This window comes from Mycetomoellerius zeteki, unplaced genomic scaffold, assembly GCF_001594055.1.
Source record: "Mycetomoellerius zeteki isolate Tzet28-1 unplaced genomic scaffold, Tzet1.0 scaffold821, whole genome shotgun sequence".
NCBI classification, from domain to species: domain Eukaryota; kingdom Metazoa; phylum Arthropoda; class Insecta; order Hymenoptera; family Formicidae; genus Mycetomoellerius; species Mycetomoellerius zeteki.
Window position 1 is genome coordinate 587,879 of NW_017257853.1, and position 23,644 is coordinate 611,522.

Here is a 23,644-nt window from a genome sequence, read left to right on the forward strand (position 1 = left end):
TAATTATTTTCTTATTGTTTTTACATAGAGATAATTATAGAATATGAAGTTATAAATAAATTACACCAAAGTATATAAATAAAGTTCTAGCAGAAGATACGATAGTATAACTCGTATCTCGAACAAGAAAGTTTTAATATAATTTTCTATAAGGTGTTATTCGACGGTTCTCTATTTGATAGATTAAGGTGTTATTCGACAGTGATTACGACGTTGATCGATCGAAGTAGCAGTTCAACATTGTGATAATTTCCAGACAGTCAAATCAGTATAATTAAGCCCACAAAAATGCAATCGTCTTTTTCCCTTTTTCTCCTTGATCACACAGCAGCAATTTGAGCGGTTACTGCAAATTCATTGCGTCTTGCAGTAGGTACTGATCATCGCCAATAATTATCTCATCTGCCGCGCCATAACTAAACCAGTTCTTGTTGGCTGATTGGCCATGGGTGCCAAGGAACGTGTCATTAAATATTTACGAAAGGCTAACGCATGACACACGTGTGCTTTAAACTAATCGCATCGTCCTTGATCACGCAATGTAGCGTTGCCAGTTTACTTACTTTGGTTCGATCATCACGATTCTATTTTAAAATAATAATAGTATTGTGAATAGGCTCTACTAATAATACAATAAAAATTCATGACGTCCATAGAACATAACAGCTGATTCCCCTGTCTTTTATGAATTCTGATATACCACAAAAGAAAATATAAAACAAGAAATTTATGGAAAAACTTGTATCGTGGCAGATCTCGATGTTAAAATTTAGAATACGTCCTTTGAAGCTGTTCCAAGGGCGCATTTTTGCCATTAGAAAGCGAAGACAAACCGATTGAAGGGGCGTATCTCGCATCCCGCTGTGCGGAAGGGGATGACGTACGTACGTTCAGTATGCAAGAGTGGCTGGATACGGCAAGCAGGTCGGTGCCAGAAGCGATACTTTTTGGAGAAAGATGTACGGGGTGGCGAAAGAGAAGAGGACATTTCTGCAGAAAAGCCGGAAGCTAGACCCGTCACGAATTTTCTTTATGGCAAGCCACGGGGTTTCCGCGCATAGCGCATCGTGGATAGAACGCCTTGTACGCACGCAAGGAGTCCAACGTGACGACTCTCTTTCGAGCAAAGGGGTTGTAATATTTAGAGCACTGACTTTTTCGTGAATTTCTTTCGGTCAGATGCGATTCGCTTTCGGCCTTTTCGCGGAATGTTTCCGGCTTTTAAGCTGGCACGTATTCAAGAAATATTATATGTGCCTGCATACGTTATGAACGAAATGATAAACACACATGACTCTTGAAAATGCATATTATAGATAGACAATAAATAGTGGCGAATATATTCTGACTCTTGGAGATAAACCACAATTGTCTCTCTTTCAAGATGTATTTAGAAATTTATTTATTACATCTACGAGTGTAAAAAGAATTGGAAATTGTGTTCCTCGCTTGTGGTCGATGCAATGAAAGAAAGGAAAGGTGTGGATAAAAAGAGAAGGAAAGGGGTCGACAGGCCGTAGTTGTGCTTTCTACCGTTTCCGCGGTTAAAAGGTACTATATCGTGGTTGAACACGCCCACCTAAAGCACCTGCTAAGAGCCTTTCCATTCCAGTTGGCGGTACGACAGCGTGTTGCCGACTTAAAAGGTTTAAAGAGCGCCAGTGCAATATATATTGCACGATGAATGCACGGTGATACACAAACCAGTTCATTGTCCTTGAGAAGTATTTTACATACATAATTTAAAAAACAAAAATTTTTTTATTAAAAATTGTGTTATTAGATTAATAAAGTTCTACAACAAGGATTATACCTATTAAAACTCAATTTGCTTGGAATGTTTTCACTATTTATTTTTTCTGATATATATAGGGGAAGATGGTGTGCCTTTGACCAATTTTGACATTTTTTCTTGTGCAAGTTGTATTTTGATGTCTAAAAATTTAAAAAAATTTTTAAATATTCTTTGTAGTATTGACAGTAACATATATTTTTTATAAATTTAAATCGTTATGTTTTGTACATCTTTTTTTATAATAGAAAGAAATTGAATTTTGGTCAAAGGTACAACACCCATTTTGTACCTCTGACTAGGGAGTGCTACACTTTTAACCAATGTATAAAATGTGTGTATAAAGATAGGATATTCAACAAAAATTTAATTTTATTTATATTTTTATATTTTTAACGTCTTTTTACACCATATATATAATTTTATATATAAAATATATATAAAATATATAAAAATAAACTTTGCCATACACAAAGACGCGATGAATTTTTCATGAAACGATTGAATCTGGCAAAAATAGTGTCCTTCGTTCGTTTCATTCAAAATCGCATCTAATTTTATTAATATTGGAGGTGAGATAGCTAAACTAAATGATTATCCGACGTCGTATTGACTGGTCAAAAGTACAATCAGTTACTGGTTAAAGGTACAACGCTTGTTCATTTTCTATTTGTTATTACTTTTATAAATTATAGGTTAAGATTGACAGTATTAAGTTTTAAATAATTTTTTCTGAATATCTATTTAACATTTTAGGCAATTCCAATATAAGACAGAATATATATACAACATTTTATGAGATAAAAAACCTCTTGAAATTATTTCATTCGAACGTTTGAACAATAAATGATTTTTCACAGGAATATAATTCTATTCAGTGTTACAATTATAAGTTATAAAACACCTCTGGTACTCGTATTACAAACTACATATTTTTAATTTTAAAAATATTCAATAGATTTTTTATAAATTCAAATGATTAAAATTACAACCGGTTAAAGGAACACCATGTTCCCCTACATATATCAATAATGATCAAAGGAAGACAATAGGTTCGCTTTATAATTAAGATTTAGTAAAAAAAATTTATGATGAAAAATGATATATTAAAATAAATATAATTCTCACTGTATATGAACATCACGATCTCGTCTGTTGCAATTCCATTCATGATTGCAGTTTATATCACGAAATAGCAAGAAGATTCGTTCTTGTATTGTGCAGAGATTGCATTGGTAAACATATCCTCTTCATGCATATGTTCCTTTTGGTCCAGACTACGTTATCAGACTTCAGACCGCGCAAAGTACAGTTACTGAATGGCCGTGCGGAAGATCCGTCTTTTCGATGATCAGATATTCACGAATTCTGAGTAGAGACGGGTGGCTACGGAAGAAGACGTCTAACTAGAACTGCGACGAAGAGGACAAGTTTGCCCATTCAAATTTCAGGGACGACGGTGGTCGATGATACAGCGATTCAATGTTGCATCCTTGTGAAGTCATTACATCGCGTTACCGCCGAGGATCACGACAGCGAAGTCGACGATTTTAGTCGAGTCCACTTTCTCAAATGTAAGTCAGACTTTTAGAGCGTAATTCTTGATGACAAATTTTTTGAGAGATCCATTAAAAATCGTTATACATAAAATATAACACAAGCATACAGTTAATAAAGAAAATTTGCAAAGAGATATAGTATCTAGTGATATCGACATCTAGTGATATCGATTACGGTTAGCAACTTGATGAAATAGATGTTATCGCGGGCTGTTATTCGTTTGAACAAGAGAGATTAGAGCAATTGTCGACACGCTGGACAAAGTTTTATTTCGGCAGTGGGCCAACAGAAACGAGAGATAAAGAGCCAGTCGATATCAGAATAGTGACCTCATTGACGTCGTCGTAAAGTTCGCTGATAGAACGGCTAACGGCAGTTTTCGAGGATCCTATTTCCGCTGATAGAACAAGAGGGAACAACGTGTCTTTTATCTTACCGATATTCCCAGGAGTTTCTCGAACTAACCAATCTTTCTCCACCATTACAGATTCTTCCGGTCGTTCATGAACTTAAACCTTAGTTTCCCCAGTGGGATATTGAGCGAACTCGCGTTTTACTTTCTTTCGTCGCTCTTACAATAGGCAATCGGCAGTCTTTTTTTTAATATGGAAAATTAATTATGAATTTGTGTCGATATTTGACCTACTTTGATCATCGTATATAAAATCCGACTTAAAAAAAAATCACAAAAATCGCAGAGTTCGAGAAATTTATTCGATTTACGATTGCGATTCTGTCGGCCGCCGCAGTTTTACACTCGAACGTGTCGATTGTAAATAACCAATTCAAATTCAACACAAGCCCCACTTTCACGCTCGGGTAATTGTTCGCGCGGATCGTTGGATAACCAACCGATTCGTATCCTCGACGCGCGCTCGCGGATTCACCCCCCTTCTGATTATTCTGAAACCAGACGAAGCGCTCGAGTCGTTGCTGAGGCACGTTCCTACGCCTGCTAAATGATGCAAATACTAATAATGGCGCAGAGTGAAACGTTGGATAATTGAAATGTAAACATCGCGCCGCATGCACCCCTGTTGGCGGGATCGGCGAGACGCGGGATGAGTTTACGGGCTCGGCATGCTGCAAACGTCAGAACCAGCAAAAGACCGAGAAGGAGGTAACGGGGAGATTGTCGGGGACCAAGTCTTGAAGCGAACACTGATGTAACATGCGTGTACGGGTTTCCGGGTTTACGAGAGACGTACGTTTTGACGCGTCGAGACTGACAAGCGGAACGATTAATCTCCGGAACACGCCACGTAATTCAGCTACACTCGCGTTATTGTTTCACATCGCACAAATAATATTTGATAATATAAAGTCTTCCGCGGAATATCCTAAAATCGTAAGTGCGTTTGTCTACAATTCGCAATTAATTTTTCCTCAAAGAGAAAAGCGTGATTGTTTATTGCTATCTTTTTAGGAGACAGGTAATTTAAATATAATTAAACGCTATATGTCTACTATTTTCATATAATTGTGCAAAGTACAAATATATTATAATAATAGCGAGTTCTTGGAATATTGGAACTATTTGGCTGCTCGTATATAAGGTAAATGTAATAGGGTCGTAGTTATTGGCCACCAGACAGTTATTGGCCGCTTGGGTTTACGAAGTCCTAATTAGGATAATGGCTATGTTTATGTCCTCTCCAACGATCGGACAAGAAGCCGTTGTAATCTGAATTATATCAAAGAAAATCATACTGTAATAGTTTAAAACAGCCTTTCGCAAAAGATTATTCCTGATAAGATTATTCCTTTCTAAGTTTGCACCTTTTTTCGATTCGGAGGCGACTTTCTAAGATTTATCTCTGATTGTCTTCTATATTTATTATATAGGATTGTAGATCACATTAAGAAGACTATTAGAAGGTAATTCAGGTCGATGACTGAAGCAACGAAATATTGCTAATTACGCGATTAGCGAGACAAAGCGAGCGAAGCGAAATACAGTAGAAGAAATATAGTAGAAGAGATTGATTCGAAGCACAGAACGAAGCACCGCGCATGATCCTCTACCCCCTCTGCGTTCGTAAAGCTTTTCAAGGGGTGGTTGGGGTCCACGTGGCGCAACACGGTGCTGTCAGTCGCGTCCGACAAGCCAAACGCGTATCACGTTCCAGAGAACAGTCTAATTTGACGCGTTTCGCGATCGCTTTTCCCGATAAGAGTGAGGTATATAGTCAACTTCCTCGATGGTACTATTTTCGTCATCGATCGATCGGCTATATTCATTGATCGTGCCATAATATTACTTCAAAGAGGTAAGAAACGTTCCATTTTAATTGTGTGTTGTACAATCTTGATATGTGTGTCACTAATCGTATAATAATGAATAACATTTCTGGAAACAATTGACGCAACTCCGTTCATTTAGTTTTGCGTTTTTCTTTCTCAAATCTGTAATTTGCATTAAAAATGATTCTACACTTTTTTACTTTTCTTGATACATCAGCAAAAAAGGCTATAAAAAAATTGATTCAAATTTCTGTGTATATAAAATAAGTTTTTGTTTTAATTCTTTTTATAGGCTTTTTCATTATTATTTTATACTACATTATTAATAATAATTTGAATTATAAAAAAGGTATCGAAAAACGCTTTAATTATTTCGCTATTCTGAATTTATTCATGCTACTCCGTTTACTGCAACTTTAATTAACCTTCCTTTGTTACTCGGCTTTGTCTCTCCGAGATCCATAATAATGACTTCACGACGCCCTTTCATATGTCTCTTGTTTTCCTTTATATACAAGTTTACATTAAAGTGAAATTTTTCCTTTGCACGTTTACATAGTTATTACTTTGCATACAGAATGCCTGTAACGTAAGATCTCGTAAGAGGGAGGAGTTAAAACAAAATCTTAATCTTTGCAAAATGTGAAACTTGTTTTGTAAAACAACACAGGTTAATAAATGCTTCTTTTTAGTAAAAACTTTTATCAATTTTGCAATACAATATCCAGAAGAAAAAGAGATTCTTTGAAGAGAAACGACAGACTATTTGCAAGAGAATTTTTTATTCATTTTAAAAAAAGATTACTATAATTTGCAATATAAAACGCAATCGCTATTGCAACCGTTGTAGATGCAAACTGCATAAATTATATCATGTCTCAATGCATAATTAAAATGTCTGGCTCTAATTTGTAGAGGCTGTTAACAAATAGCAGCGTGTTTGTTATTAGAACGCCATACGTATAAAGACGAATGTGTTGTGCGTGCGAACGGAGAACGAAACTAATCAATCCACGAGTGAAGTTCAACAAAATAAAAAAAAAAATAGTATCGCGATAAAAGTGAAAGAGGAAGAGAGACAGGGAAAGTATTTCGCGCGCGTCGCCCGTTTACTATAAATTACCGACGTGCTGCCGTCCGTCAATAACTTTTTGCACCGTTAATTTCTTTGTGTCACGTCGTCTCTGTTAATGAGAGCCGCTTTACCCTCTCGTTTCAGCCCGAGAATTAATTAGTTTGAGTAACCCAATTAAAAATGAAAGACTCGCATGAGTACCACTGAGTGTACAACTGCGCGACCGTTCCGCGATTCGTTAGTATGACTGCTCTCTCGCAAAAGCGAGCACGGAATGTGATATTCAGTGAAAATTAATTTACTTTTTCTCAAATATTCTATTGATGTAAGTGATTCGTGTATGAATTTTACATGCATACAGCCGAATTAATGTTCAACACGTTCGCATTCGACGGCTAAATTTCTCTGCAGTATTATTAACTAACTTGTCAGTAATATTTTCTGTGAAACTTCTCTTTATTTCGTTACCGTATTTGCATGGTTTAATATCACGCTTGCAATGACCAAGAAAAATCAATGTTGCGAAATAGCCTCGTGAATGCGGACGCGCCATTAAATGCACTCGATTGTACATACATTAAATGCAGATAAACGTCAAAACGGCCGGGAATAAAATAAACCGAGATTCGTTACCGGTTTGTAATCAGAGTTTACATTCCAATTTTTCAGTAAATGCGATATCATCGTGAAAACATATGAACGGTACTATACTGGAATGAATTAACCTGCCACAAAACCAATTCAGTAGAGCTTTTATCGAATAAATTTAATTTCAAGTTTGATACAAATTACTGGAAATTAATATTCAGTACCGTTTGAATCATATAGAATCCATATTGCACATTGTTTTTTACGCAATAGCGTAAAATATTATTTAATATACTCCGAGCATTGTGCGCTAACTTATTTTTTATGCAATTGCCTGTGCAATGATGATTCACGTTTCTCATGCACAATAAAGATTAATTAGTTAATTTTATTTTTATCATTTTACGACGATATTATTTTTACCATTTTTTCGAGCAGTGAGATTATTTTAGTTAATAAAAAACTTACATATTAAAACATTGACAATATGTTGTGAAATATTTTATTTCCTAAAAATGCTTTGGCGAATTATAATGTGTAAGATTATATTAATTCAATTTTATCAATATAAAATGAGTAGAATGAGGGAGTTGCCCAAGCTACACCCATAATTAATGATGCTTTTAACAATTGGTGAAATTAGATATTTAACATTGGCTTATGTTACTGGCAAACACGTGCGAATATTTCAATAAATTTCTTTTATTCTGTCGTGAGATTGAAAACAGTAGAGTTGTTTCATTCTATTAAAATAATTAAACCTAGATATCTGGGTATGAGTTGCTTCAAGTTTTACCGTGCAGTTTTAATATTGTGCGTGTATATACATATGTTACGTTATCTGTTCGCATTATTTCGTTTGAAGTGATATCTGAGTATATTTACCAAATTAGCAAACATATGTACAGCATCATCTAATTATAAAGAATTATTTTACGGAGAAGAGAGGTTTCCAAGGAAACTTTACCTCTAAAACTGTTTTCTTATCATGCCAAGGAATATTATATGGCCATAAATCTTCTTATAGAAGTTACGTAGCAGTTGTTAAGTTAATCCGTAAAACTAGCGTCAAGAGAAATTTGTACATAAATTAATGATGTACGAAAGCTACTAAAAAGCAACTTAGAAACTAAATTTAATGAAAATCATGCGCAATTTAATCAATAAGTTATCAATAATGTATTCATCAAAAGCGTATTGTTTTCTTCATGTTAATATTTCATAAATTGCAATAATTAAAACGAATTATTTTGTAATGAAAATAAAAAATAGAATAGCTACAATATGAAAACGCATTATGTTACATAGCGTAAAACATTTCGGGAGAAATTACGGCACAACTGTCAATTTTACATCGTCTTTTTCGAGAATTGTAAAATTTTTTTCGAATACTCGGCCCTTTGTGCACCTGTCCTTCCATTCGGGCGAGCTGCATTGATTGGTTTCGTAACCATTCGTCTGTGAAACAAATATATCGTATCATAGTAAAAAAAAACACGAGCAACAAGACCGTTTTGTCGAAACGACAAACAACACTTCAAATCTTCGGCAGTGTATGCACTCAATTTTGCAATTACGGTTAACCATATCGCACCTTCGGAAAAGGATTATTATTCGCAAAGTCAACTTGTGCAGAAGAAGATTCTAAAAAATCGAAATAACGAGAAGTAACGAGATGTTATTTATTATGTAACACTAATATAAAGCGAATTTTTAGAGAGCATCTGCATTATCTCTGCAATTTAAAGTGTAAATTTTGTAAATCCGATTTGCGTAATTGGAGTTGATTGCTGCTCGTGCGATTTTTGAAACATCTGCCAAAAATATCTCGTGTAAATATATTATCGTGTATATTTAATATGTTTCCAAGGCCGAACGTAAAAGAGCGGTGAAACAGAAAGAAGAGGGAGAGAGCTTAAGCAACGCGCTTCTGGTTTTGATAGGTCGTCTGTACGTGACGTTTCGATAAACAGTCACAACTTATATAGGTTCGCTATGCGCACTGTTCCACGCGCGTGGATCACGAAACGAAAGCCATCGGTTCACGTCACGAATTGGACGCGCTTTGCTAGAGCGATTTCATTATACAACACTTTGTATTTAGAAAACAAAACATTTCATTAACTCAACAATACACGCGTTTATCAATTATCAATCATGCACAACATATACAGGACGTACCGCTCAATTCTGATTTAGATTTAAATTAAACTTTCAAAATTATGTCTAAATCCCTCGAGATCTATTGTGTATAGTTTGAGAGAAGGTATAGAATACGTAAATAATTTTTTTAGTTTTCTATCATTTCATTACAAGTTATATGTAAACGTTAAATTCTAGTGCGTATAAACTTACACGTACTAATTACTAATGTTCCAATCAACATTTCCATCAAACAAGTAGAACGACAACAGCCAGCGACAACGACACGTTAATGAAAACGACACGATTGACGAAGCGCATTAATGCAAATTAACGAACTACGATGGCAATCCGATGGACACATTGAGGTTGCTAAATATATATAGGATCATTTTGGCGCGAAAAATTTCATGAATGACAGACAGTATTGCCAGCGAGCGATGTCCACTCAAGCTCACTCTGTTTCCAATTTTGTCATTGACTCGCGAGAAGAATAGCTTTCGTTCCCCATAATCATCTTACTACTTTCTTTCTTGGAGATCTTTGACGGATTTGTATTAAGATCGCAATGTGCAAAGAAGATAAAGGTAAATTAAAATTGGACCCCTTGGAAAGCTCGGCCTACGCTTTCCGCATCGGTTGATACCCTACGCTATGGTTCGAGCCACAGGTGTAATCTTTGAAAAGACTCTATTGGAGCATGACAAAAAAAGGGACCATTTCGCATCTCGGAGGAAGCTGGGAACGGAGCTATCTCCGACTACGACAACGACGTCGACGACAAGGAAGGGTAGGCCAATCTAATCTTGCCGCAGGCAACGGAAGGAGATATCGGCCACCCTCTGTCCTCCGTTCGAGTCGATCACTCACTTGATCATCCCTCTCTGTTTTATCATTCGCCGTACTCCGGCACAGTCACTTTACCTCCTACGCATGGATCGTCATGCTGAGTCCCGATGCTGTTCATCTCCCTTGTCCACCACCGTTCATCGACGTAACCCTCGTAAAAAGTTTCTGTTCTTGATTAACACTACGACTCGATTTAATACATGAGGGTTTCGAGAAAAACGTGGGACACGCAATCGTCGGTTTGTGTGATGGAAGTGATCGTAAGCCATGGAAGGGGACTCGTAAACGCGTAAAGCTTGTCCTTCTTAGCAATTAATTTAATCTTGCTTTCTGATCAATATACAGAGTAGACTTTATTTCTAATCCTATCAAAGAGAGAGAACGAGATAAAGAGAAGACTTAACAATTGCACTAAATATATACAAATTACAATTCAATTTTAACTTTCGTAGCTAAACAATTACTGATATAATTAAAGCAAAACGAGAAACTTTGATAAAACGCAATTAGAAAAAATGATTTGCTACGGATAGATTTTAAAGTAAAACTTATTCTCTCTCTCTCTCTCTCTCTCTCTCTCTCTCTCTCTCTCTCTCTTCTAGATAGTACATAACTATAAGACATTTTTTTCTCGATTCAAACGCATTTATCTCGATCACGCGCCACGATGGATTTCTTCAAATATTTGATTCTTGGAGCAATGAACTATGAATCACAGGATGGTCTCATGTTATTAGACGAAGTTCCAAAGGGACAAGATCGCGAAATAGAGTGGCCCAGGGGAGCACTCGTGTCGACTAAATGGAGAACATCCTGCAGATTATCGAAGATATACGGATCCTATAATACTCTACTTAGTCAACGAAGTAATCAAGCGAGAATTCTGATTCAAATCGTGATTTATAGTTGCATTAATGAACTCGCTGTTTACTACGAACTGATAAATTAATATTGTTCAATTGCTGTTGTTGTTATTTCCGAGTTATTGAATATAAATATACAAATGCGCCCAGAGTATGAGATAAAAGGGCATAAATAAAGCTTTCTACTATAAAATGCACGTTTGTAAATTGCTTGCATTTAATTAATCGAGCTCTTTGCTTTAACAGAAAGATAAATTATAAGTTAAATAAGTTATCTTTAAAGTATCTTTGTTTTCTTGACAAAGCATTTATTTCTTCCAGTATAAATCGAAAGAGACGAAAACGTTAATGGCTTTCGATCATCGTCGTTTATCACGTTGAATCTCTTCCATTGCTGTATAACCGGGACATCGAGTGCTTTATGGTCACTTGGTGGGCTCGCGTAGGTTCATAAATCAAGCTTGCTTGACGAAATTCCATCTGGAAAAAAGACGCGCGAGCTTCTGGGATTTTTACATTGTCTGCGGGTGACAAATAACGCGTGCCACGCTGGCGGATCGTCGTCCATTCCAGAAACGAGGGTGTGTCTTGTAACAAGCATAAGAGCAGAAAAAAGGGAGATAGGTGGATCGGCGGGTAGGTGAGGTGAGTTATTTTCTGGCCTCCGTGGAGTTCGAATTGCACGAGTCGTTGAGAGCGAATGCTCCATCATTGTACTTCGATAAAAGGGATCATAAATCTACGGGTGCGGCCGTCACTCGCGCGACGAAGTTTCCGCGAAGATAATCAAGCCCCAATAAGCTGAGAGATGTTAATGATGATATTACTAATTGCGTCTATAAAACATGCTAAGATGATTTTGTCTGCGATATATATTCATATATTATGAGTAGTCGAGCGTTGCTTAAATGAGCTACATTAGATATCATTTTTTAACGAGCTTAAAAATACTGAAAATTAGATATGTATTAATTTTACAGTGTATTAGATCTCACAAATTTTATTCAGTTAAAATTATTATTGAACGAATTAACTGACTTGTGTCGTCGAAATTCTTAAGACATGATCAAGCGAATGGACGAATCGCGTTTGAATGAGACAACACACTGAAAGTATGTACATATATACATACAAAGGTATATAAAAGTAGATTACATACATCTAAAAGAAGAATACTATATGTGTAGTTTATTTGGATTTCGTATTTACTGACAAATAGCCGCAAAGAGTATATCTTTCATCATTGTACTTCGGCTCGAATGGATCATAAATCAAAGGACATGTTCAACCCGTTTCCGAGGGAATTCCTTTCGGTGTTTCTCCGTCCCCGGGAAGTATGTAATGCGGCATAACTAATCTTTACCAAGTTTTAATAGCTACCGCATACACACGCACGAGGGGTTCGCTGCTAAATATAATATATATTAGATACAGCTTTTGTAGGGATTAATGGTATTTCCTAGCTAATGATTTATATATTTCTTTGAGTGTATGATCACTTGCTTTGCTACTTTAAATAAGATAATATCTAAAAATCTATTATGTGATTAAGAATCTATTAATTGTCATAGAAATATAGCAAAGATATACTTTTTATGCCATCGTTCTTCGAGTAATTAAGCAAATCGTTCAATAGAAAATTATTCACAGTGACATCGCGTATGCCGAAGAGAATATTTTAATCACCACTTTACAGTATTAATTTTTTATTATGATATTATATCAACTTTATTATATTATACTCTTCCAAAAAAAAACATCTCGCTCGCAGAAAAAGAGCAAAATGTTTTATCTTATGGATTTAAACATGATTATAGTCGTTTATGTCGTTTTCCAACAGTCTTCGCGAGCGAATACGAATTAAATATTCGAGAAAAGCTTCAAACGGTCGTTACCGTGGCGATATCTTCTCGAGACGTCAGTTCATCCTTTTTATCCACTCGTGGAATTTCCGAAGCTTTGGTGAAGAGCGAGGCGTATTAAGAGCGAACCTCGTTCGTCTGTTAATTGACTATAAACGGTTCAGTATTGTTTCCCCGGAAATTCACCCGTGAAGAGAAACTCAATGTATCCTTGGTCCGACTCGGGACCGATTCAATGAAAGGAAGAGAAAGTGGAGGGGTAAGATAAAAACCGTATCCCCTTCAGTGTCCTCCCTCTTTCCTCGCGTCTCTGCCGTCTGTCTCTCTATCTTTTCTAACGAGTACGGAATATACCCGCCGAGATGGCAATGAGTGGCTGTTTGCAGGGTCAGCTTATTTCTTCAGCTTTCTATTATGAATATTTGTGACTTCCATCCTCCATGTGTCCTCCTCTACCGTCGGTCGTCTCCATCAGCCGTTCCCGCCCGTTTCTTCTCGTCGCATTCGCCATCATTGGTCTCCTCGTTCGGTCCTCCTCGGCGAAGAGTTAAAGCATATTAGACCAGCTCTCGGCTTCATTGCAAATGGAGGGGCAAGAAGGGGGAGAATTCGTCGTACCTTCTCGGCACTGGAGGGTACTGGTCAGCCCTTCAAAAGCTCCTCAACCCCCGAAGCTTTCTCCAAATATCACGGTTACCCGTTCGGTACTTCTCGCTGGCAGTAGACTACCGAACGGCGAACGGTGAGTTCTCTTATGGGAAAACACAACGGCACTCGTTGAATCGCCATTGTTAGCTACTCGAATTGAATGGCGACTACGACAATCGAAATGAACGTCGGAATTATTTCCGAGGAAATGAAACCGATTATTTTTCTCTTTAAGGACGACGGATCGCGGACTGTGTAGGGAGAGATACGCATTTCCGCACATCCATATTTACAAGGACACTATCGAACGCGGGATAAAGATTAATGGAAGAGAGGTATTAATACGCGCGTACACACGCGATGCAGAGTTCGCGTCTGAGTTAACGACGTCATAAATAATAACATCATCGCGACGTCTTGATAATGCGAATGCAATCGACCAGCCGGGTCGTTTTGCCCCTTTTTATGATTTCTTTTCCTTCGTACCTTCATTTTCCATCCTCTTGTGACTCCCTCCACACCTCCCGTTAGGCATTCGCGAGCGGCAACAACGCTCCTCGTCCTTCGTGTTGCGTTGAATGAAATTGCATTCATTATGTCAATTGCTCTGCCATTCGATGAAGAGCCTCCGTCCCAAGAGGCCACTCTTCCTTTCGATTTCTCGCGGAACAGCCATCACGTCACGTCGCGTCGGAGCGAAAAAAATTGCGGCGTGTGTGCCGCTTAGGCTTCTTCGCGCCTATCAATATCGATCTCAGATTATACGGGTTGTGGCAAAGAAGATATTTAGATCTCTTTCCTCGACGAGAGCACTTATATATATGAGGGATATCGCCGTGTGTACCGAAATATACACTTACAGGTGCATTATAATATATTATCAGTCAATATTACGATCGAAATTTTACGAGAATTGACGCCAAGTAATATTTCCAAGCGCGTGAAATTTTATCGGAGGAGGCAAGACCAATTTGGCGAATTACCGAAAGTATAGAATTCAATTTTCAATGACAGGGCGGATGATTGATGTTTTGCGGATGAGGCGAGTGTCTTTGTCGATAGCATGAACGGGCGAATCTGCGTAAGATCCATCCTGCGGATGCACATTTTGTTTCTCAGAAATAAAGTAGTAGTAGCACGCCCCAGAGCCCAAACAGATTACATTGACGACCGATTGAAACTGGATGATCCGCTAAAAAAAGCCCTCACGCACCTTTTGTAGAACCACTCCCGGCCTATCACGCCTGCTATGATTACTTTGAAGTCATATCGGAATCTTTCGACTTGGTTGCCTTCGACGAACGGCGATCGATTAGTTCTTGACGATCAATAACGTCAGAGCAATTTCTGTCGAGAAATACTAATAAATTAAATTATTAAATGGAGAGAAGAATGGGAAATTGCAAATATCTAAGGGTAAGATTAAATAAAGTCAATGAATATTTATCAATTAATAGAAGTTCTTATTTAAAAGATATTCTAATTATTTAGTTTTAAATTACAATAATCAACATTCCTGTACTATCAATATAATCTATAATTTTAAGCAAAAAACGAAGCATTTTACTTAAAATTACTACCACCACGCGGAGCAGCGTTGAATCGATTTCATTTTACTCGTATGTTTAAAATTACAGCTTATATTAATGATATAAAATATTAATTATTGTAATTTAAAATCAATATTCTTTAAATAAAAACGTTTATAATTGATAAATCGTCTATATCGGATGCAAGAAACGAAGTTGCCATTATTCTAATATACTGCAATAGTATCGTTCGCGTTTTTACTCCGTATTCGCAATTCTCCCACTTTTCCCTATATGTATTTATAAAATATATATAAATCATATATGGTATATGATGATGATACAAAATAACAAAAATACGAGAATCTCTAAACACGCGTGATTAGATTCGCATTTGCGTGATTAAATTTCCAAAATCTAATTACGTATTGCATCCTTTTTTTAATGATGAACGGATGAAGAAAATAAAAGCGCTGTCATTTCCGGAGAACGTCGCTATGCCCGAGACATATCGCATCGGCATTGCCTTCGGGATACGTCACAGAGAGATCGAAGATTGCGTCAGCGGGATGGGATGGGATGGGAACGTACCCTTTCTGGACAATCAGAAACGCGCGGGACGAGACGGAGAGATAAACGTGCGACGGCTGAAGGGTGAGGTGGGAGAGCTTCTGTCGCGTAAATACTCAGACAGGGACCGATTCCCTTAATAATGCGCTCGGGAAATGTGCCGAGGCGGCGCGCTCTCCTGACGTCTTCCTCGTTATTCCTTGCTTCTATCTACTTTGTTTAGGTGGATTTTCTGTTTACAATCTTGTTAGCCACTTAGATATCTTCCATCGCGAGAAGAAAATTTTATTTCAACTACGCTTCAAGACATTCCACCCAACGATTATGAAATTCCGGGTTATTTCTATAGATATTTATGACGACATGTATACTTACATTATCTTGCCGCAACTGCGGCAACTATTTATTCCACTTTTCCCTCTTTCTTTCTTTCTTTTTTTAATCTCACCTTGTCAAGAGCAATTCAGTTTTTTTTTCGTGTTAATATCGTGGGACCAGAGTGTCGCCATAATATCTTGTTTTCGTTTTTGCCATCATCATCATGTGTCTGCGTCGCTAAAGCGTAATTAGCACGCCGATAGCAAGCCGTGATAAAGATAATCGAGCAGCGGCCTGCAAATTGCTTTCCACGTCCGGGAGCGACGTTGATAATTAAATAACATCCTTACGTCGGGTGTAATTCGATTGCTTTCAGGATAAACGCGTAACGGATGAGAATCAGAGAGAAAGGGAAGCGACACGGCGAGGAATGAAAGCAATTCTAACGGCAATTCTAATAATAAAGACTGTTGGGAGACATAGTTAGAAAACGTCTGTTGTCTCACACACTTAATCATTATTATCCACGGTTATCTGCTGACGAATAAAGAGCGGAGTTAAATCCAAGCGACATAATGACGTCTAAGACATCGTTGGATTCGTCGTTATCTGAAAGACAATTACTTAAGTCGACTTAAGAATAGCCTAATGTAAGACAGTCTGAAAAGCTTTGAGCAGTGCACAACTTCTCGCGCGTCGTTCTTCAGTTAATGAATAAATTTCGCATGCGTGTGTCGATCGAAACCATTCGGTGCATCGCCATGTCGGTGGATGTATGGCGACGAGGGTTGGAATTCGAGACCTTAGCAGACCGGAGGTCGGTCGACGAGTCTTCCACCACGCCTTTTCTGCGTATTCGTAACCGCGTCTGGCAGTTTCCTTAAGCAAACCATAAGTTTGCGCGGTGCACCTTGCTCGAACTTTCGTCGGGTATCGTTTCAGCGAGGACGGTAATGACACCAATGTCAACTCCGGCAAATACATATAGTCCGCATCCACGCAGACACGAGGCACGAAAGGAAACATCGCGATATGGCAATTACGTAAATGTTAAAACATCTCTGCTATAAATAGCCTTGGAAAGATACCTTGAATTGCTTTGAAAGAAAAGAAGATTTTCATTTAAAGAATTGGCATTCCTCATCATTAACGTTCCTGGAAATCGAGACACCATTCGGAAGAAGAAAAAGATATTAGGGTTGAATATGCTACTCACAATTTGGAACAGTTCTTTTTAAGTTAGCATATTTTTCAAATGAAAATATAAGAATCTTTTACGTTTAATTTATAAATAAATATGGCCAGCGTAATAGTGAATATATTTTATGATATATCTGTGCGCGCACTTTTCACGTTCTCCGACATCTTATTACAATGCATCTTGTCATCCGAAAGAAATAAGAGGATATACCTCTGTGACGACGAAGAGAGCTGTGACGTTTCGTATTCGTCTCGTCATGATGTCGCTTCGGTTATTCCTTGATGATGACAGCAGCAGCGATGGCGAGAAAAAAGAAAAAAAAATGAAATAAAGAGAAAAACCTCCATACCATGAATGCTACATCTGTAGTCTCCTGATGGGTATCGAATGAGAAGACGAACGTATAAGCAAGTCGCTCGAGCAGCTGTTTCGAACGAATCGACCGCTTTTTATATGCTCGTAGAATGCCATGCTATTACTGTTTGATATGCGAATATTCTACTTGTCAAACTTTAATTTTCGATAAATTATTTTGGATGGAATATTATCTTTTTCTTTAATATGTAAAATTTAATAAAAATATGAAATTAAAGATTTTTTAGTTTTAGCAGTTTTGCAATTTCGAGAAATTATTATACTAATTATAAATATTGCCTATTTATATATTAAATTCTTTAATTGTTTAGTATAATAAAAGAATATAAATATTATATTTAATATAATATGTTGTTTTTAAGTAAATACATTAAAAAGAGAAAGCGTCAAGAGTAGCATATTAAATTCAGAATATCTGTTATTCATCTCAAATATCTGAAAGGAGGGATTCCAGTTATAAACAGAAAGACGTAAAAAATCAAACATCGGGAAGACTTTCCTTATTGTAGGACATTCTTATAATAAGGAAGCATAATTATATTGTCATCTCTCGAGAAGCGAGGGCTCTTAGACTGCTTGAAGCTGCACGAAGTACATTATATCAAATTACGCCCTCTCGCCGTCGTTTGCTTCCTTAAAGTTATCGTATTGAAATGCCTTGTTACGAGCATTCGCAAACAAGATTGCCGCAGACGTTGAAAATGTCAACGTCGAAGTTGAAGACATAATACATCTTCTTTGTATTGTTAATTTATAATTACTCGGAAATTTGATATGATTTTAAGATTTTTTCTAAATGTGACTTTTACGATACACCGTGTACAATTATAAAAATTTCGAGACCATACAGAGATATCTATGGATTGGTTCGTAGAGGGAAAGGTAAAGATTGCGCTAGCGCCCTTTATCGAACAAACGCTCCGTGCGTTACCGTAATTATACCGGAGATCCCCTTTTGTGGTTCCAGCCACATCAACCTTGCCTTTTCAAGACAATGAACCGCGTCTCCGACGAGAAACATTCTTGCGTGGAGTCCGCTCTCTGAATTATACCGCGTAGCTTGCCAACTTTTCAATTTCGAAATTGGACGACCGCTTCAAAGTTGCAGGAGGCTCGATCTTTCCAATAGAGAGAACTCGGATGAAGTGGATGGTAGCCCCTAAATACGTGAACGAAATTGTATATAAACATATCATCGCATTTTTGCTTCACTGCTTTTCACTCAGATAGTGAATAAGACGATGTTGCATACGACGAAAATTTTATATAATTTATTAAAACAAAATGTTGATACATGTAAGCTACTTTTTGAGCTATTAAAACAACGGCTATAGCTAAAATACGTCAAGAAATCTCATCTTTATCTTATTCTAAGGATGCTTTTATTACATAAGATTCTATATACGTGCGTACGTTGGATACATTCCGTATATGAATCCTAAATTCAAAAGCTGAGTGCATCCTACGTATGTACCCTGGATTTAAACTTTATCAGCGTCGGATTTGTATTTTAATGAAACAAACGCATATGGATATTATTGTGTTTGTGGAAATTTTATTCTGCTGCTACATGCACGACTTCTGATCTGTTTGTTTCAGTACAGCGATCGATTCACGCCCGTTCTCCTGATAGTCTCGCTTGCGGGGATTAAAGTATGCAGTCCAGATGGAAAAGTGAGTACTAGAGATGCACATACAGATACTCCCGCGGAAAAAGATACTTCGCGTTTGTGCACGGATGTTGTTGTAAAGAAACCATCTTGCCCTGCGGCATCTTCCAAGACGCAACTTCATCCCTTGGAATTCCACGCGAAAAGTTCGCCTCTCTTTTTTTCGTGACTGCATCTCACTGCATTACCTTTGGATGCCGGAATAGAAAAAAGATATTATTAAAAAAATAACCATTTTATATTTTCATTGTTAATTATAAACCATTGGATTTAAACAGTACTTAGTTCTAAATATCTTTGTTACGATTTTTAAGCGGAAAAAAAATAAGATCATTACGAGAAAGGCGCTATAATTCACTATTGATTGGGAAGAAGAATTTCTGAAAGGAGAATTGCTTGCGTACATTTGCGTTGCGTGTTAACGGTTCAGAAATATAAACGAATCTTCATAAAGGTCCTCGTTAAAAGAGGGTTGAGCTTTCACAGGATGGTAGGACGGTAGTTAAACTGCGATGCGAGAAGCCTAATTTGCCGCGTTCTTGAGCACCGAGTTCGATAATCCTTATGATACTTGTAAGATCTCCCTTTCAGGCCGACCTTGGGATGCCAATCTTTCAATACTATAACGAGAAGTCTGTGCTCTTTCGAATGAATCACTTTCGCTGCGTTCTTGAAATATTTATACGAATAATAAACGATCGAAAAGGATAATAAAACAATTAAATTGAGACAAATACTAAGAGCGAGAAAGTTGTGATTACACGCGAGACATCTCAATTATTTATTTTAATCACTTTTAATTTTAATCCTCACTATGGCATGTAATACAGATGTAAAGGAAGCAAGCAAAATTAATTTTTAACAATAAACTTATTGTAAATGAAAATTTCACCGATTACTGTAAATCAAAATTCATTGCGCTCTGACACGAAGATTAAATTGAAAAATATCTAGATATTTCTTCTCCAAATCCAACCAGATATAAAACGTCACATCGTGAGAAGGGGCAGAACGAGAGTAATCTCGCTGCTGTTCGTCTTTTATTATTTTCCGGACTTTAATTGGGGCCCCGTAATCCTTATCGCATCCCTGCCAGTAATATTTCGAAGTTGGCTCGCTCATGCACCGACCACCCTCGCGCGATCCGTACCCGCCGTGTTCACGACTGTACAGAACATATCGATCCTTCGAATTAGTGTTTTATTTCGAGGGCTTCTCCTAAGCTTCCGCTTTAATTTTCTACCTGAAAAAATCCTTACTTTCTATCCGCGATCTTCGGTAAGCGCCTCTTAAAAGAGCTCTCGTGGAACGTTTATCATGGCGGATGAGAAACGAAACGTCTATCTCCTCTTCGAGAAAATCTCGATTCGCTTACGTCGATTACGTCAGAATTTACGGTCATTCTTTGTATCCAAGCCTCTCTAAATTGTTTAAAACTTATATATTTTACGTGAAATGCTTTACATTAGAAAAGGAATAAATGTATGTAAAAGTGAAATTTTTTTTATAATAATTAAATTATTATTTATTAAATTGACATTATAACAAAGGTCGAGTAATTACGCGAAAAAAAATGCACCAAAATTTCCAGTTATTTCAGATACGTTTATACGTTTCTCGCGTAACACATATTTAATAATAATAAAATGATATTAATACTTGTTCGAACTACCATATTCGGCAAAGGAATAATTGCCGATTTTCATGTTACGAACTGGAAGATATGAGGAAACTTTCCACGACCACGCCGAAGGCACGTGACTGTATAAGATGATTAAGATGCGAAACTGGAAACTTGGAGAGTCTAATTAAACTACGTACGATCAACGCGTTTAGATAAACCATGGAGATTGGCCTTGTTCGATAAAAATTATATTTGCTCAATTAACACAATTTGACTATAAAAAGTTTTGAACGTTTGATTTGAATGTTGTATTTGTTCTAATGCCGTGTAATTCATGTCAAGCGTATCTCTTTACGCTCGAGTTCCTATTGCATAAAATCGCGATTATCCCAAATCGTTCATGCACCATGCAAGTGGTTCATTCTCTGATGGACGCGCCGTCATGTATATAATTCGTTAGAAAAATCGACAATCTACGAAAAACATTCTCGATCATTCTCGACATCGTGACGAGAAAGGGACGCGACATCCTGGTGATCATTAAATTACAGGGGGAGTGAGATGTCAATGAAATGCACACGCGAGAGATTTGGTGATTGTCGAGTTGGGGTTGTTGAGTAAACGTATACGATGACGAATGGTGCCAATCTTTGTGAATGCAAGAGAAAAGAGGGGGGAGGGGAAGAGAGAGATAGAAAGAGCAATGTGCCGTGTATTCCGCCGCGATCGGGAGGGATGTATTTACCCTCCATCTGTGGATTTACTCGTGCATACATGGAAGAGCACTCCATGATGATACGCATTTCTCTCGCCCGTATCACCCACCCACGTCGAACAATATCCACACCAATGTTTCACCGGTGCCGCGAAGGAGATACGGCCGCTGCTAATAATCCTCCGTTCCTTTAGCCCCATTAAACCCTTTGCCTCGCCAAGCGTTAAAAAAATTCCTACGATCCCTCCTGTATGTACCCCCAAAGTGTGCGCTCCCGTGATTTCACGACATTCGAGTGGCTTTGAACGCTCCAAACTTGCGCTTTGTACGTCAAGCCAACCGGTTACCACGGTATCGCTTTGCTTAGATTACACGAGTTTTCAGCATACACGCGTTTGACTTCGACGGTTATTTTAGGAGCACGGGGCGTCCCGGTAAACACTTATTTTCGGGCAATTTTTATGTGTGCACGTGGATCACCGTATAATTACATACCTATCAATTAAAAATTCGCTTATATTATACTCTTCCAATAATTCTATTATCATGGAATCAAATCACGCTGCGCTCGATAAAGTAAACTGGGGAATAAACGAATTGGTTGCGGAAACGCGCGTATCACTATGGAAGATCAACGACGAACGGCTCATGTAATTTTTGAACTCATATATTTGCCGCGATCACAGGATATGTTTATCCTTTACCTGCGGATTTACTCGTGCATACATGAAACAGCACTCACGCTGTAGCGCGTATCTCTTTTGCATATCTCCCTCCCTCCTCCCGCACGACCAATATCCATAGGGAATATCCTTCCACGATAAAACGGACAACACATCGCTCATTCGGATATAAGAAAAATTTCCATTTTTACTTTTAACTCTAAAAACGAGAGAAGAAAAACAAAGTGAGAGGATAGGATAAAGAGAGAGAGAGAGAGAGAGATGTAATTTTTATATTTTATTTAATAGAATTTTTAATACGTGAATAAGATAAGAGAGCACTACGTGAAAAGAAATCATCAATTTATCCTTCCTTCGACAGCGATTACTCGTTCACGTGCAATCTTAGGAAAGAAAACCGGAGCAGTACCCGGAAACGGGATCATAAAATTTTTTACTGCAACCGAGAGCTTAACCCAACCCTGCCTTAAAATTTTTACTGGAGCCGAACGCAAAATCGAACACTTAAACATTTAGAGGTTTCCCATCTGCGCTACAAATACGACTAAAAGATACATTTAGTACCGTCTGTGGCGAGCATTATTATTATTTATAAGCGTGTATGTTCGTGCATAAGTGAACTTTTGAAGTTCAACGCGCGTTTATCTGCGTCGTTCAAAGAATTGCGCGTAAAAACAGAATCTCGCGATAAAGAGTTAAGTCCGACGAGAGGTTCTCCTCTAGGATAACAAACAACTGATTTTTTTTTATTTTTACGGTTATTTTACTGAAAATGAAAGGCGGAGAGTTCTTTTGAAATGCACTCGTTTGTCATAAATAAATCTTTGGCTTGCAACGGATGACTCCCTCGTTGCAAGAGATACTTTTACGTTCACAATCGGATTTCGCGATTTGCTGGAAATCTCCGATTCCAGGTATTCTCGGAGCGGGACAATAGGTAAGGGTTCAAATAACCGACGCAAATGCTGCAGCGACGTATCCCATTGCAAAGGCGCAAAAGCGAGTAAAGACGAGAGCGGGTGAATAACGACGTCAGTGTCCTCCCGTGGAATATGACAAACTCGACGAAATCCCCTCTAGGATGTCGTTTGTCGTACCAGAAGCGATTGGTAACGCGCATAGTTACTTCGAGATAGTTGGTTCACTTCTCGTGTTACAGGGTGATTCTCGGTCCGTAACAACTTTGCGCTACGCAACTATGTTTCGAGTGGACCGACACAGTCAGAAACTTCGCGTAATGTACTTCAATCGAATTTTTAACGAATTGAATTTTAACTTCCAGGTAGAAACCCAAATCGAGCGGGTAACTTTGCGTGGTATGCTTCAGTGTAGTTGC

At 37.6% G+C, this 23,644-nt stretch overlaps 1 protein-coding gene across 1 annotated transcript in view; it reads left to right on the top strand.

The window, feature by feature from the left end:
- The window catches only part of LOC108729978 (uncharacterized), a 62,865-nt gene that overhangs the window by 18,458 nt on the left and 20,763 nt on the right, over nt 1–23,644 (top strand). Inside the window, exon 3 of the mRNA XM_018459389.1 lies at nt 19,216–19,290. Within this exon, the coding sequence (XP_018314891.1) occupies nt 19,216–19,290 (75 nt within the window). The remainder of the gene's footprint in view (nt 1–19,215; nt 19,291–23,644) is intronic.